This window comes from Leptonychotes weddellii, unplaced genomic scaffold, assembly GCF_054177405.1.
Source record: "Leptonychotes weddellii isolate Sample4059 unplaced genomic scaffold, ASM5417740v2 HiC_scaffold_1542, whole genome shotgun sequence".
NCBI lineage: Eukaryota > Metazoa > Chordata > Mammalia > Carnivora > Phocidae > Leptonychotes > Leptonychotes weddellii.
Window position 1 is genome coordinate 1 of NW_027735861.1, and position 14,206 is coordinate 14,206.

The 14,206-nt window shown below is 59.5% G+C and overlaps 1 protein-coding gene across 1 annotated transcript; it reads right to left on the minus strand.

Annotated features, from left to right (window-relative positions):
- Nucleotides 1–2,280: 2,280 nt before the first annotated feature.
- Nucleotides 2,281–13,822, minus strand: LOC145718419 (maestro heat-like repeat-containing protein family member 1; the record flags this gene model as incomplete). The annotated part of the gene is made up of 8 exons (XM_081809910.1): nucleotides 13,678–13,822; nucleotides 12,493–12,674; nucleotides 8,557–8,688; nucleotides 7,998–8,160; nucleotides 7,713–7,811; nucleotides 3,374–3,525; nucleotides 2,734–2,874; nucleotides 2,281–2,382 (listed from the first exon to the last, which is right to left on the minus strand). Coding segments are annotated over exons 1-8 (993 nt in total), but the record flags the coding sequence as incomplete, so codon positions are not given.
- Nucleotides 13,823–14,206: the final 384 nt, after the last annotated feature.

The following is a 14,206-nucleotide window of genomic DNA, read 5'->3' on the forward strand; positions in this document are numbered from 1 at the left end:
GGAGTCCCGGGATCGAGTCCCGCATCGGGCTCCCTGCTCAGCAGGGAGTCTGCTTCTCCCTCTGACCCTCCTCCCTCTCGTGCTCTCTGTCTCTCATTCTCTCTCTTGCAAATAAATAAATAAAATCTTAAAAAAAAAAAAGTTTGCATAACTCAAAAGCTTTTCTAAATATAACGAAACCCATACCATAACATAAAAGATGGATACACAACGATGGAAACATTAGATAATTTTGGTGGCAGAGAATATCAGGAACAGAGCCGCACAACAAAGGACAGAACAGGAGCCGGGACGACACATAGGATGGAAGGCTGGTGAGTATGGAAACTGAAAACCCAGCCGAAGAACAGGAGACACGAGTGGGCAGCTGTGAGGCAAGAGAAAATCTCATCACGTCCGCTTCTCGGCTCCGTGCCCGCATCTCCACTCCTCCCGCCCTCCTGCAATCACCTGCAACACTAAGTACACGATACTGAGCTGCAGTCTCTTTTCTCACTGTTGCGGTTTCGGGGCGGTACACCTGTTCTCCACAGGGATCTCAGACACTCTTGGTGAGCTTAGTTCTGGGGCATTTCATGCCACGTTTCTGCTGCTACTGTAAACGGTATGTTTTGGGCGCTGCCTAGTTGGCCGCTCCGTCGGTACCGAGGAGAAAACTGCTGTTGTCTGGTAAGTTGCTCTCGCAACTGGTAACCTTGCTGAGTTTATTACGCGTTCTAGTGTCTGTGTGCTGATTCTGTTTGTACACGAGTGGATTTCTAGATGAGGGAATCACTCCTCCCTAAAACAAACACTGAGTGCTCACGAGTGGCAGGTACCGCGCCAGGTGCGGAGACAGCAGGGAAAACAGACAACACCCCAGCCTCCCGCGGTCTACGCTGCAGCTGCGGAGAGGCGAGCAACAGGCAGTCAGGTGTCGAGTACGTTCAAAGGTGGTGAGTGCCACAGGGAGAAACAAAGCAGGGGCAGGGACAGGGCGGGGAGGCCAGGCGACAGTCCACAAAGCCTCACGTCTCCGGGGCCCACTGAGTGGGATTTCCTGCTCTGACCCCAAGGGAATGCACCGGAGTCCCCCTCAAGAGGAGGTATGCTGGGGGTGTGGATGCATGAACCCTAACGAGTTCAAGAAGTTCCTCCCCAATCCCTATTGCTAAGACTTTTAACGATAAATAGTTGTTGCAAGTCATCAGAAGCTTTTTCTTCATCAACCGAGGTTCCAGACTCTTTTCCCTAATCTCTGAGAGGGAGCATCCTGACAGCTTCTCGGTCCCTCCCGTTTTGGGAGTAGAGTGCGGGATCCGTTAGCTCTAATGTGCACCTCAAACTACAGACTTAGTCTCCCCTGGACGACACTGACTTTACTCCATCAGGCAGCTCTGAGTCTTTGCCTGGTCTCCAAACCCATGCGTATGGGACGGAAATTAGAAGTTGGGTAGAACTCAACCTTAGAGCCATGTGGGCCCTGTGTGTGTTGGAAGGAAGGAAGGAAGGTCTTGGAAGACTATCTCCACTTGTTTGTTGGTTTAGTTGAGTTCTCTTTCTTCTCCTGCCAAGTTTGACATTTTTATTTTTTTAGGAACCTATCCATTTCACCATTTTTCAAGTTCAATAGCTTTGTTCAATCTCTCTAGGGCAGCCCTCCCCATCCCCTGGCTAGGAGGACCATGTGAGGCCAGGCCTGCATTCCAGCTGCTGTGGGAGCAGGAAGGAGACCCACATCCCTCCCTCCTCTCTCATTTTATGCCCCTCTTCTCTCAGCAGTCCATGGACAGAACTCGCTCCCTACCACTCCACCCACCTGCCTCTGTGTTCCTGTGACCTCCACACCTCTCCTCTGACCTAGAGAGAGGGGGCTGCACAGCTCATGGGCCCACTGAAGCCCATCTCCAGTATTTTTCAGGACCCCTCCCCTTGCAGGCTTCCTGGGGCCCACAGCCAGTGCAGATGCCCCGAGGCCATCTCAGGCCTCTCTGTCCTGAAGGCTGCCCACTCCTGCCAAGGAGAGGAGCTTCATCCCAGGGGCCACACCCACCATGCAGGGAACACCCTAACTTCAGCCCTGCTAGGCTGGACGGCCCGCCCCACTCTTGCTCCCTGCAAGCCTCAGAAGGCATCTGCACCCAAGACCTGGGGATGGGTGGCACCAGGACCTGCCCCGTCATACCGGCCCTGTCCCCAGCATGTCCCCAGCGCCCCACCCTCAGTATGCCCCCCTTGCACCCTACCCGTGGAGCCCCAGCCTGCCCTGCCACAGGGTGCCCCCCCATTCCCATCCCCTGCGCATCCTACCTGAGCATGCAGAGCGGCCAGGAGCGAGTCCAGCTGGGCTTCCAGTGTGCGGCTGCCCACGGTCACCGCAGCCTCAAGGATCTGGCCCAGGCTCTGCTCAAGACAAAGGACAGGGGCCTTCGGTCCTACTTCAAGCCCCCAGCCCCACCTCCTGGCCGCAAAGACCCCACCTCAGGGCTCAATAAGGGAGCCCTACCTCCAAGTCAAGAATTAAGAGAGGCCAAGTCTCAGGACAGGGGGCACAGAAAAGGTGAAGGACAAGGTGAAGGACCCCTGGGCAGGGCAGGGCATCGAGGAGAAATATGACCAGGCCCCACCCACCACTGAATCTAACAGCACTCTCTGAGCGGCCCTTCCCAGGTGCCTACACCCTCCCGTCTTGAGCCAGGTGGGGGCGAGTCAGTGGACAGAGCTCTGCACAGGCCACGGCGGGCAGGTGCGCACCTTGGACACGTGGAAGGTCTCGGCGTGCTTCTTGTAGAGGGCCAGGACTCCGGGCAGGAGCTTGGGGAGCTGCTCCTCCAGCTTCTCACTAGGCAGCAGGTGGCTCATGGGCCCCAGGGCCTCCACCACGGCAAGCCGGAGCTGAGAGGAAGAGCGCCGTGGTGCTCAGGTCCAAACCACTGGCCCGAGTGGAGAGGCAAAAGGCCCATTCACCAAGAACCCAAGGCCAGAAGTGAGGAAACCCACATTACCACATGACTAGGGGTTCCGAAAGGGTCCAAAGGCAGAGAGGTCAGAGTGACCACGGCCAGGGTCCAGACAGCGGCCAGGCCAGGGAGGCCGTAAAGGAAACTGCCACCCCCAGCCCACCCCCCAGCAATGCAGGAGCCTCCAGGCAGAGTGGGATAGGAAGGCAGACCTTGCACCGTCACCCCCTGACGAAACCCGCACCCCCGAGCCAGGGGGCGGGACACGGACGGGACTGGGAAGCCTGTGTGGACAGTTGGCTCTACCCCTCCCTGGGACCCCTCCCCCAAAGCCTGCAGCACAGTGGGAGAGGCTCAGGCCATGGGAGCAGACCAGGACCCCGTGGGGGCGGGAGAGAGCGGCCAGCGAAGGGAGGCCACAGTCCCCAACACACCTTGGCTTCGCGGCTCGGCAGCCAGTGGTTAAAGAGGATGTCGTAGGCACTGAAGATGTCCGTGGCAAAGGTGTCCTTCCTGACCGTGGGGTCTGGGGCTTGGTCCAGGTTGGCCAGGTACTCCAGAGTGCTCTCGCTGAAGTGCTGCAGAACTACCCCAGGGTGAGGGGGACAGCGCTGGTTACCGCTGGTCACACCACGTGTGCTTTGCTGCCCCTCCCGGCAACCCCCCACCCGCAAGACACCCTCCCGAGCACAGTGGCCAAGCGTGTGACTCCACGACTATACTGGGGTGAACAGTGTCCCCCGCACCCATGTCCTTCCCAGAACCTCACAAGGCGACCTTTTTTGGAAAGAGGATCTTTGCAGATATAACTACTTAAGATGTGATCGTGGTGGGATACGGTGGGCCCTAAACCCTACACGACTGAGTCCCTAGAAGAGAACACACAGACACAGACACACAGAGAGGAGACGGCAGTGTGCAGCAGGGCACAGACCGGGGGGGAGACGGAGCAGAGCCACCCTCTGAGCCCCCAAGAAGAAACCAACCCTGGTGACAGCTATCTCGAACTTCTGGCCTCTAGAAGCGTGAGAGAATACTTTCATCTTTTTTTTTTTTAAGATGTGATTTTTAAGTAATCCCTACACCCAACATAGGGCTCGAACTCACAACCCCAAGACCAAGAGTCACACGCTCCACCGATGGAGCCAGCCTGGCGCCCCACGTTTCTCTCATCGGAAGTGCCCTCATTTGGGGTACTACGTTACGGCAGCCCTGGGAACACAGGTACCAACCACCCCAAAACGCCCTCGGTCCACAGCGCCCGGCCCACGCAGCCGGCTGTAAGGCAAAAAGAGGAGATGCTGTGCCCAGCTCACCCCTCACAGACGGACACAAATGCCGCACACTGTGCCAGGGTCGCAGGGCCCGGGCTGGGGTGCGGCAGGCCTGAGACAGCGCGCCGCGTCCCTGAAGGGGACTGCGAGCTGCAGAAGTCCAGGCAGAGACAAAGGCCTGCGAGTGGTCAGCAAGGGCTGACCCTGGCCAGGGAGAGGCCGAGCTAGGGCCCTGTCGTGCAGCCCCTCTAAGGGCTCGGGAGTGGAGCCGGGGAACGGCCAGGAGAGCCAGCGACTCTCAAGGCCTCGCGGGGAGGGGTCGCACCAGCCTGTGAGACCCCCTCGGAGGCGACCCCAGGGATCTGCCACCTCACCCAGCAGGCCCACTTGCCCCTGTCCAGTCCAGCTCTCACGTGGCCCACTTACGTGGCTACCTTCTCAGTGTGGGCTCCCCAGTCCAACAGAAAGAATAAGCCTGACCCCTAGGTGTACATGAGGGCAATCACAGTTATGAGTTCCCGAGAAAGAGAGAGAATTTAAAGAAATTTTAGAAGAGGGGCGCTTGGGTGGCTCAGTCGGTGAAGCGTCTGCTTTCGGCTCAGGTCATGACCTCGGGGTCCTGGGATTGAGCCCCGAGTCCGGGCTCCCTGCTCAGCGGGGGGTCTGCTTCTCCCTCTGCCGCTCCCCCTGCTTGTGCTCACTCTCCCTGTCTCTCAAATAAAATCTTTTAAAAATAAAAGATAAAGAAATTTCAGGAGAAAACCATGTCCTGGAGCAACATGGGCCCCTGGAGGGTCCAGCCCAGGCCAACTCGCCCCTACCCGCTGCACAGCTGCTGCCTCATGGAGCAGGGCCAGACCCCTGCTCTCATCCTCCCTGTGCACCCGATGCTCTCGCCTCTCTGAGCTCCGTAATCAGGATGGTGGTCAAACTGACCGGCGTTTCCTGGCATTCTGTAGTGAGGTTTTTCAGGGTAACAGACCACCATATTGCCGGAAGCAGAAACTGACCTCCCCACTTTGTTACTAGGTTTTGACTGTTACTCAGTTACACACATGCGCGGAAGGTCAAAGAGCTGTTCTCCTATACCTTCCCCAAGCTCGATTTCTTTTCCTCCAGAAGCAAGCGCTGGGGTTGCTCATAACGAGTCTGCAGCGTTCCACGCCGCCTCCCCCAAGGCCAGGGCAGCCAGCTCACGTCACGCCAGCTTGGCTCCCCAGGCAGGGGTCACTAATGCCATCTCCGCATCTCCTGCCAGCATCCCGGGCCTCCCTTGGCCACGGACCTGCCCATTCACATAGCAAGGCCATCAGTTCATGGCGCCCTCCTCTGAGCTGGGGAGAAGGCTGTCCCATAAAAGCATCTCGGTGTGGGTGCTCGGAGGACCCCTCTGCCTGGAACCGCCCGCTCCGGGGCATGCTGGGGACTTCACTCTTCCACCCACTTGCTCCGTTCATTCTTTCAAGGGTATCCGCTATTTGAACGCAACTTCATGCCAATCCTTCCTTCTTTCTCTATTTTCCATATGTTTGTATTTTTGCTCTGTTTTCTGGGGAATTTCCTCAACCTTCTCTTCCATTTCTGGTCGCCATCTGTCATCGTAACCCCGAAAAGCTCAGCTGTGCTCTCTGAAAGTAGCTGCCTCATGGCAACATGCTCTGCTTTCCCTCGCCCCTCCCTGAGGGGTTAATGACGCCTTTTCTTTCTTGCCCGCTTTCTTCTCCCTGGACTGTCTGCTTCCCCCAAGTCTCAGAGACTTTCCTCTGGGGTGGTCATCGGGGCTGCTGTCGGTGCTGCCAGATGGCCAGGCCCACTGCGCACCTGGCTGTCTGGGGGATGCCAACTCCACCTCTGCGCATCCCAGCTCTTCCCCACCTGGCCGAAGCGTCCTAGGAACTCAACCAGTGAGGACCTTCCACCGTGCACGACGTTCTGTGCTCGGCCCAGGGCCACTGGCCTCAGTGGACACAGGCCCACCTGCAAGGACAGGAGGCCTCGGCCCGCTCACGGTGCACCGTGCCAGCAGGAAGGGCCGCTCTCTCCTCCAGTCGCAGGCGGGCATGCTCATCTGTGGTGAGGCGTGGACACCTGGCTACGGGGATGCCCTGCGGCCGAGCATCTGCTGGTGAAACCCCCTCGCTTCACACACGAGAGAAGACACAGACGTAGTAAAAACCGCCAAGGGGAAGGAATCAGTTCTTCAGCACTGCGGGCTGGCCTCCTGCTCCGGGCCTCAGCAGCTGCAGGCTGCGGTGTGTCCTTCCAAGGAGCTGCGTGGGGCGGACAGTGACTGTGCCCTGGGGCTCTTCTCACTCCCCTCCAGCCTGGACGCACCCAGTCCCAGATGGCCCCCCAAGCCCCCTGCCTTGTTTTCAGCACCTCCAAGTATATACCAGAGGCTCCCGCCCCCACACCCTGCACGGCCTGCCCCTTCTGTGTCCTGCTCCGCATTCCCGCTCAGTGGGAAACCCTGGGTCAGCAGCCCTGGGATCCTGTCACAAATTCTCTTTTTAGCCAAAACTACGTTGAGGAGGGTTTCCACATACAACCCAGGGAGTCTGCCATCACCCACAGTGGGAGGAGCCTATGAGAAGACAGGAAGGAGGCCACGGCGGGGACAAGGGAGATGGGACGAGGGGCCGGACGGAGGGTGGCAGAAGCTGGAGCCCCTGCTGGAGGCCCTGGGACCCAAAGCGACTGTGAGCAGGTATCCCGGCTTCGACAGCCTCCAGGTGTGCACGGGCTGGTAGCTTCCCCAGGCTCCCACCCGCCCCCAGGGCACCAAGGAGCAACAGCAGGACAAGGCCAGCAGGCAAAGATCCAGCAACCCCTCAGCTGAGCTCTGGGTGGTCCCGACCCTATCCTGTCACCAGCCTCTCCCATGTCTGGGACCCTCCTAACCACAGTCCTGCTCCGAGGGTCTCGGCTGACCTGGTGCCCCCTCCCTCCCCTCAGTGCCAGAGCTGACAGCGTTCCTGAAGAAGCTGAAGGATAAGGGCAGTGCGGTGGCTTCTGAGGGAGGCCCAGCCCCCCACTGCACCCCCTCTGTGTTTGAGGAGCCTCTGCTCCCCTTCCAATGGGAATGCCTCCCTTTCCACCAAGGGCCCACCACGGTGCCATCTCTTGCCCAGACACAGGAGGAAGGAGGAGCATGAATGCCCCTTTCCGAGACACCCAGCACTGGGCAGGGAGAAAAACGGGAAGTCTCTGCAGCTCTGGGGAGGTCTCTTCCCACACCACCACAAGTGTCCAAGCCTCGGGGAACTGCACTGTAAGGTAGAGGGGGTCCCTACCAATAGCCAGAAGCAGCCAGAAGCAGCCAGAAGCAGCCAGAGGGAGAGGCCGAGTCTCTGCCCACACCTCTGCAGTCACCTGCGAGTGCTCTGCCCTCCTCCTTAGCCTAAAGGACTCATGACCCTCCACAAAGGCCAAGGGGCGGGCAGGCAGCTCCCAGCCCCCTCCCCGGAGACCTCACCCGCCTTCAGAGACCCCGTCTTACCACAGCAGAACGCCACCCTCATCGTATCATGCTTGGCCATGCCCAGCATGGGCAGCATGGTGCTCAGGATGGACGTCAGGAAGGGCACCATGCCGAACACTGCAAGAGGGGGGCGTGAGGGGGGCGTGTGAGGGAGGCCCCGCCAGCACCCGCCTCAGCTGGCCTGGCCTCCACGCCCCACCCCCCGTGTCCCAGGGAGAGGCAGACGGTGCCTGGGCCACGTGCTGGAGAGGGCCTCCCGACTGGCTCTGGAATGCAGGTGGAGGCGGGCCAAGCGGTACCTACCATTGGAAGCCGCGAGGCTGGCGAGGGTCTGCACCACGAAGTAGTGTGGCAGGGCCCCAGGCTGGAACTTGCTCAGCAGCTCCTCCATCACCTTGCCGATGAACCGCTTCCCAACAGCCACCAGGACGTTGCTGGAGGCCTGCTGCCAGTCACAAACCAATTCCTGTCCCCCCCGCCCCAAAACCTGCACTGAGGCGCTCAACAAACGAAGGAGCCAGGCCCTCACCTCAAACTGCCCAATGGCAACAGGGAGGCCCTCTGCCCCGTCTTCAGGCTCTCCCAAGGCCCTCCCCTGCCCAGGAGCAGGCCCCAAGCACCTGCCACCTCCACCTGCAGGGAAAGGAGAGTGCTGCCCGGGGGCCAGGTCCCGTGCAGAGCCCAGCACCACCCCCCAAACACTGCGATGCGGGCACCCTCACATCTGCCCTGGGGTTTAGGAAGTTGGCTCTCTGCTTCAATTTCCACCCCAAACATTACGGGTGACCACGTTCTTCATGCGCTTGGGCAGAAAGTTCTAGTGAAGATGTTCCCTCCCCAAGCCACACAGGTGTGCCCATACCTTCGCCCTGGTCATCTCGCTGGAGGCCAGGAGGATGATGGCCCTGGCCTTGTCCTTGCGCAGCTCACTGATGTGGCCGCTCACAACCGTCTCCATGGCCCTCAGGATCATCGTCCGGTAAGGATGTGTCAACTGAGCAGAGAAACCATTGAGGAAGGTCCTGGAAGGGGAGCCCAGCACCCAGGCACCCTGCTGATGCCTCCTGCTTTCTCTAGAGGGGCTACTCAAAACAGAATCACCCGTGGCTGCCCCAACAAGGAGAAACAGAGCACGCCTGACCACTCCTCGTGCGCCCAGAGCCTTCGTGCCCCGCAAAGAAAGGGCCGTGGGAAGTGGCTGGGGGCACGTCACTGTCAGCACCGCCAAGAGTGTTCTGTGCAAGACCCACGAGCAGCAGACAGCAGCCCTCCCCACTGTGGCCAGGGTCTCCCGGCCGAAGCTGCGCTGCCCCGAGAGGTCCCATCACAACAGAGGTCTCTGCCACCAGGCATCTTTCGGGCTCCCAGTGAGTGCCTGTCAGAGGAGACCGCTTGGCCGGCCCTCCCACCTGAGGGCCCTCTCCTCACCCAGGGGCCCTCCCCACCCTCCCCACCCCCAGGGGGCCCCGTCTGTCACACCCCTCCCCAAGCTGACAAATATGCCCAAGGGTCCTGAGACTAAAATGGAAGATGACGGCGCTGCCCGGTCCCTGCGCCCCACTCAGCCGCCATCCGAGCCTTTCTCCCCTGCTCCGGGTGAGCCCCGCACAAGTCCTGCCGCTGGCCCAGACATCGTCCTCGTCCGCACCTCGCAGCTGCGACCCGGGGCACTCATCCTCGCCCTAACTGAGGACGTGTGGTGATGGCAAAGCTGCAGGTGGGGGCGGGGGGGCGGGGCCAGGAAGCCCAGACACCCCACTGCAATGCAAGAGCCGCGGAGAGGAGCCCAGCCAAGCCATGCGGAAGGCTCCATCCGGCCAGGAGCCCCCAGGCGCTCAGAGTCTGGAGGAGAGGGCAAGAACCTGGCGGGGCGCAGGGGAAGACCAAGACTGGCCTTTCCTGAGGACGCCCCCGCCCCAGGAATGGAGCATCCAGGTGAGGGTGGGCACTCTGTGCCACAGGTGGTGCCCAGGCCTGCGCTGCGTGACCGGAGACAAAGTGGCAAGAAAGAGAGACAACTCGGGCTGGAGGAACCAAGAAAAGCAGGGGTGTACGGTTGATGGGGCCGCCGCTCAGGCCGGAGCACCGGCTCCCTCCAAGGGGGCCAAGGCAGCCAGGCCCACAAATGGACATGCTCTCTGCTCCTGAAAAAAGCCAACACATAAACATCTCTAGATATACGAAGAGATCACATAATCTGCCTTCATTTTTCTGGGGAAAAGCTCTAGTTTTCGGTTTTGTTCTCTCGGTAATAAATTTTGTCAAAATTCACTTGACCACATACACGAGGGTTTATTCCTAGGCTCTCGATCCTATTCCCTTCGTCTACATGTCTGTCTCTATGTCGGTCTCCACCACCCTGTTTGACTCCAGTAGCCCTGTAGTAGGTTTTGGAGTCAAGAGGTGTGAGTCCCCAGCTTTGTTCCTTTTAAACAGTTTGGGCTATTCTGGGTCCATTGAGAGTCCGTATGAATTTTAGGATGGCTTTTACTATTTCTGCAAAAAAACATCATTGGGATTTTGATAGGGACTGCAACAGCTGCTTAGTTTTAAAGAAAACGTGGGTGCTTTTTCCCCGTTTTCTATTAAAAGTTCCGCGGGCAGAACACCAGTCGCATCAGAGCGAGACGCGGTGGCTTCCCCGACAGAGGTTTTCCACTGGGCCTCAGCAGGCTCTGCGTGCACGGTGATAAAACCACAGCCCTGTCATCTGAGCGCAGCAGGAACTGAGCGGGGACAGACAAGGGACAGGGCACTGGGCTCGCTGACGGCCAACGCAGGCCCAGAGTGGGTGTGTGTGAGATTTCCAGCTCAACAGGCTGATGTGTGGCGGGCTGCCGCGAACCCGTCATTCTGCCCTGCCCCCCACCACCGCAGAGACTAACCCGGACGCCCAGGCCGTGTGTAGGCCGGGCCTTGGCCACGGGCAGTCCCAGTGCGTGTGGCGAGTTTCCTCTGGTGCTGAGTTATTCTGCTGGGTACAGTTCGAGTCTACTCAAGTGGGCTGCTTTCGCACACTCGGGTCAGGGCCTTAGCTGGGTGCCGGCGCTCACCACACGCACTGACTTCACTACTGTGAGAGACTGCAGCCCCCGAAATTCCTATGTGGAAACCTCACCCCAAATGATCAAAGTGGGAGGCGGGGTCTCCGGGAGGTGAGTAGGTCACGAGGGTGGAGCCCCATGGGTGGGACCAGAGCCTTCTAAAGAGACCCCAGAAAGCCCCGTCCTGCCCCCTGCCGTGTGAGGACACAGTAAGAAGGTGGTCTATGCACCAAGAAGTGGGTCCCTGCCACACACGGAAGTTGCCAGCACGGGGACCTTGGACTCCCGGCCTCCGGAACTGGGACAAGTACAAGCTTGCTCTTGCTGGAGTAAGCCTGACAGGGCTGGACGGCTATTTTTGCCTCTGTTCCCTCAGTCACTTCCCACCCACCGGCCTGAGCGCCCCTGTGTGCGCAGCCCACACTCCCTCCGGGGAGAGTCCACGGGCTGGGAAACGCGCACACCGCCCGAGGCACGGCCCCATAAAGTATGGCTGTGATGGATGTGGGCGGCCTTAGGGCAGAGGGAGGCGCCTGGAGGGGGGCACACTGTCTGCAGGACAGAGCTTCCCGCTTAACGTACTTTTACCGCAAATACGCAAATGTGAAGGAAGATATTTAAACTGGTTAAAGAAACCAAAAAGCCTAGAAGAGGAGTAAAATTATAAATGAGTTAGAAAATGACAAGCAGGAAGCACGCTTAAATTTTGCAACGAATCGCTAACACTAACAAAGGCTCCTGTAGCCGCCTTCAGTAAGCGCCCTTTGGCCGGTGCCGGTTCCTCAAGCGGTCAGGGCGGCCCCAGTCAGCGGTCACGTCAGACAGCGATTCAGCGCATCACGGAGGGAGCCCCTCAGCCACACAGAGAAGCAGCGCGAAGCTCTTCAAAGCCACAGAAGAGCCACGGTGGACACACACGGTGGACTCACACGGTGCCCAAGCGTGCATTCCCGCGCCACGAACGGCGCGTCTCTAATCCCAGTGCCCGCAGCAGTCCTAGTGCTCCGACGCAAACACAGAAGCCCAGGAGCAATCGGCTCAGGGGCCGCTCGGTGGGACTGACCTGTGTCCCCAGGAGATGGCAGTTGATACATGAGAGCGAGTTAACTCCCGTTATACAGAGATCCCTTTTTCCATATCAAGGCGTCAAATCAAACAAAGAGAAAAATGGTCTCTTGAGGCTGCAAAAGTCTCTTTCCCTTCCCGGAAGGGCCCACACCACACACAGAAAAACGAGAGATGGCACACAATGATTTCAGAGGACAGCTCTCCGACGGCCCGGCAGGCCCCCCCACCAGGCACAAGCAGCGCACGAGCCCCAGGAGGCTGCCGCGGCGGCTGTCAGCGGGAGGGCAGTGAGGGAAAGGCCCCCTCCTCGGGCAGCCACCCCTTGCGCCCCTACCTCTGAGCGCTGGCCCACCTGCTCCTCTTACCGTAGCTGACGACGAGGGGCCTTCTCTCCCTGGGGGACAGCACAGGCCCCGGCAGGGAGAGCTGTCCGGTCCCTGGCCAGGGAGTGAATGGGGACAGCAACACAGCCTCCGAGTGTGACGGCTGGACGCCGTGTCGCCCCACCCAGTGCCCCCACGCGGACCGAGCCGCCGGACACAAGACAAGGCGGCTCTTCCGTCCTGGAAATGCCCCATCTCAAGGGAAGCTGGACTTGCAGGTGTGGCCTTCTGCCCACAGCAATTGGCTCCCAGCTCCAGACCCATGCTCACCTACAGACCCCGCCCCACAGAGGGGCAGCTCACCTCCCCAGCCAGCCTGTGGCCCCGGGCAGGGAATACCTTCTCATGCTGCCACAGGTACTCCTCGCAGGCGCTGAGGGCTTCCTCGGGCTGTGCCTCTCCAAGGGCGCACAGGGCACCGCACACCTGCTCCCGCACCAGAGGGTCCTTGTCGGTGATGGCGTCCAGTAGGATGGCGGACAGCTCTGCAGTGACCAAGCCCAGTGTGTGCGCTCAGGCCCAGCCCCCCCACCCACCATCGCCTGCCTCGGCCTCGGAGCCGGAGGACGCCTGCCCCCTCCCACTCTTGCACGTTCCCGTTGCCCCAGCGGCCGGCCCTGACCCCCGCTGCCTGGCCGCCTTGCCCACCTCAGCCATATACACCCGAGGTGCTCTTATACTCATGCTGCCTCCCCCCACCTTGCTCGCCAGGGTCTCTGTTGGGATCCACTGGCCGGCTGCTCGGAGGGCACTCTGGCTAACTGCACCTGACCTTACGCCCCAGGCTGTGCTTGCTTCACGTCTCCTGCCCCCACTGGACCGTGGCTGCTGTAAAAGGCAGGTGTTACAGGCTCAGGGCTGGGTGGGAAGCGGCCCCCAGGTGGCCAACTGTCCCGTCCTGGGGACCACCCCAGTCCCACTAACTGCCCCCAAGGACAACTCCTCATCATCCCATCCCTGCTGGTCAGCGCCCTACACTCAGAGCCAGACCTCTCCTGCTCGGTGCCCCCTAGACAGGACCCTGCCATCCTCAGTGTCCCCGGAGCTCAGGGCATGGTACCTGCAAATAAGCGCTTATAGGTCCTCAATCCTGGAGAGAGAGCTCCGTGGGGCAGCAAACTGCTGGCCCCAGCTTCAGGGACAGAGTGGACAGCCACAATGGCTGCTGGACCATGTCTTGTGTAGAAAGGGGCAAGGGCGCAGGGTCCCCTCTACGCAGCACAAAGCCCCCTGTACCCAGCAAACACCATTCCCATGCTGCACTGAGCCAGCAGCCAAATCGTCCCCCTATGATTCAGTCACTACAGAGACAACCACTTTGTTTTCTTTTTTGTTTTTACTGAACACAGAGAACGCATGCCCTGCAATAGTCCTTCCTTCAAGCCTCATTCACTCAAGGCCAGGTGCTCCTCTGGGACCCAAACTCAAAAGCTAGGCGGCAATCCCCCCCACCCCACGCATCCTGCCCTTGGGGCCCTACACACTCACTCTTCACGTAGGACTCTGTCATCTTGGCTTCGCCTCACCCAGTGTGAACATGGACAGCTTCTTCTCAAACCTGGAGTAAGCAAAAACACAGCAATTAAATCATACCCCTCTTCCATTTACAGGCAGTCACGGTGTTTGTATAAAATAAGATTTCTGGGGTGCCTGGAGGGCTCAGTCCGTTAAGTCTCCAACTCTTGATTTTGGCTCAGGTCATGATCTTGGGGTCCTGGGATCAAGCCCCACGTCAGGTTCCCTGCTCAGCAGGGAGTGTGCTTGAGACTCTTTCTCCCTCTGCCCCCCCTGCGCCCCCCACACACACACGCACTCTAAAAAATTTAAAAAATAAAACTCATCAAAAAACCCCCTGGGGCGCCTGGGTGGCTCAGTTGGTTAAGCGACTGCCTTCAGCTCAGGTCATGATCCTGGAGTCCCGGGATCGAGTCCCACATCGGGCTCCCTGCTCGGCGGGGAGTCTGCTTCTCCCTCTGACCCTCCTCCCTCTCATGCTCTCTGTCTCTCTCATTCTGTC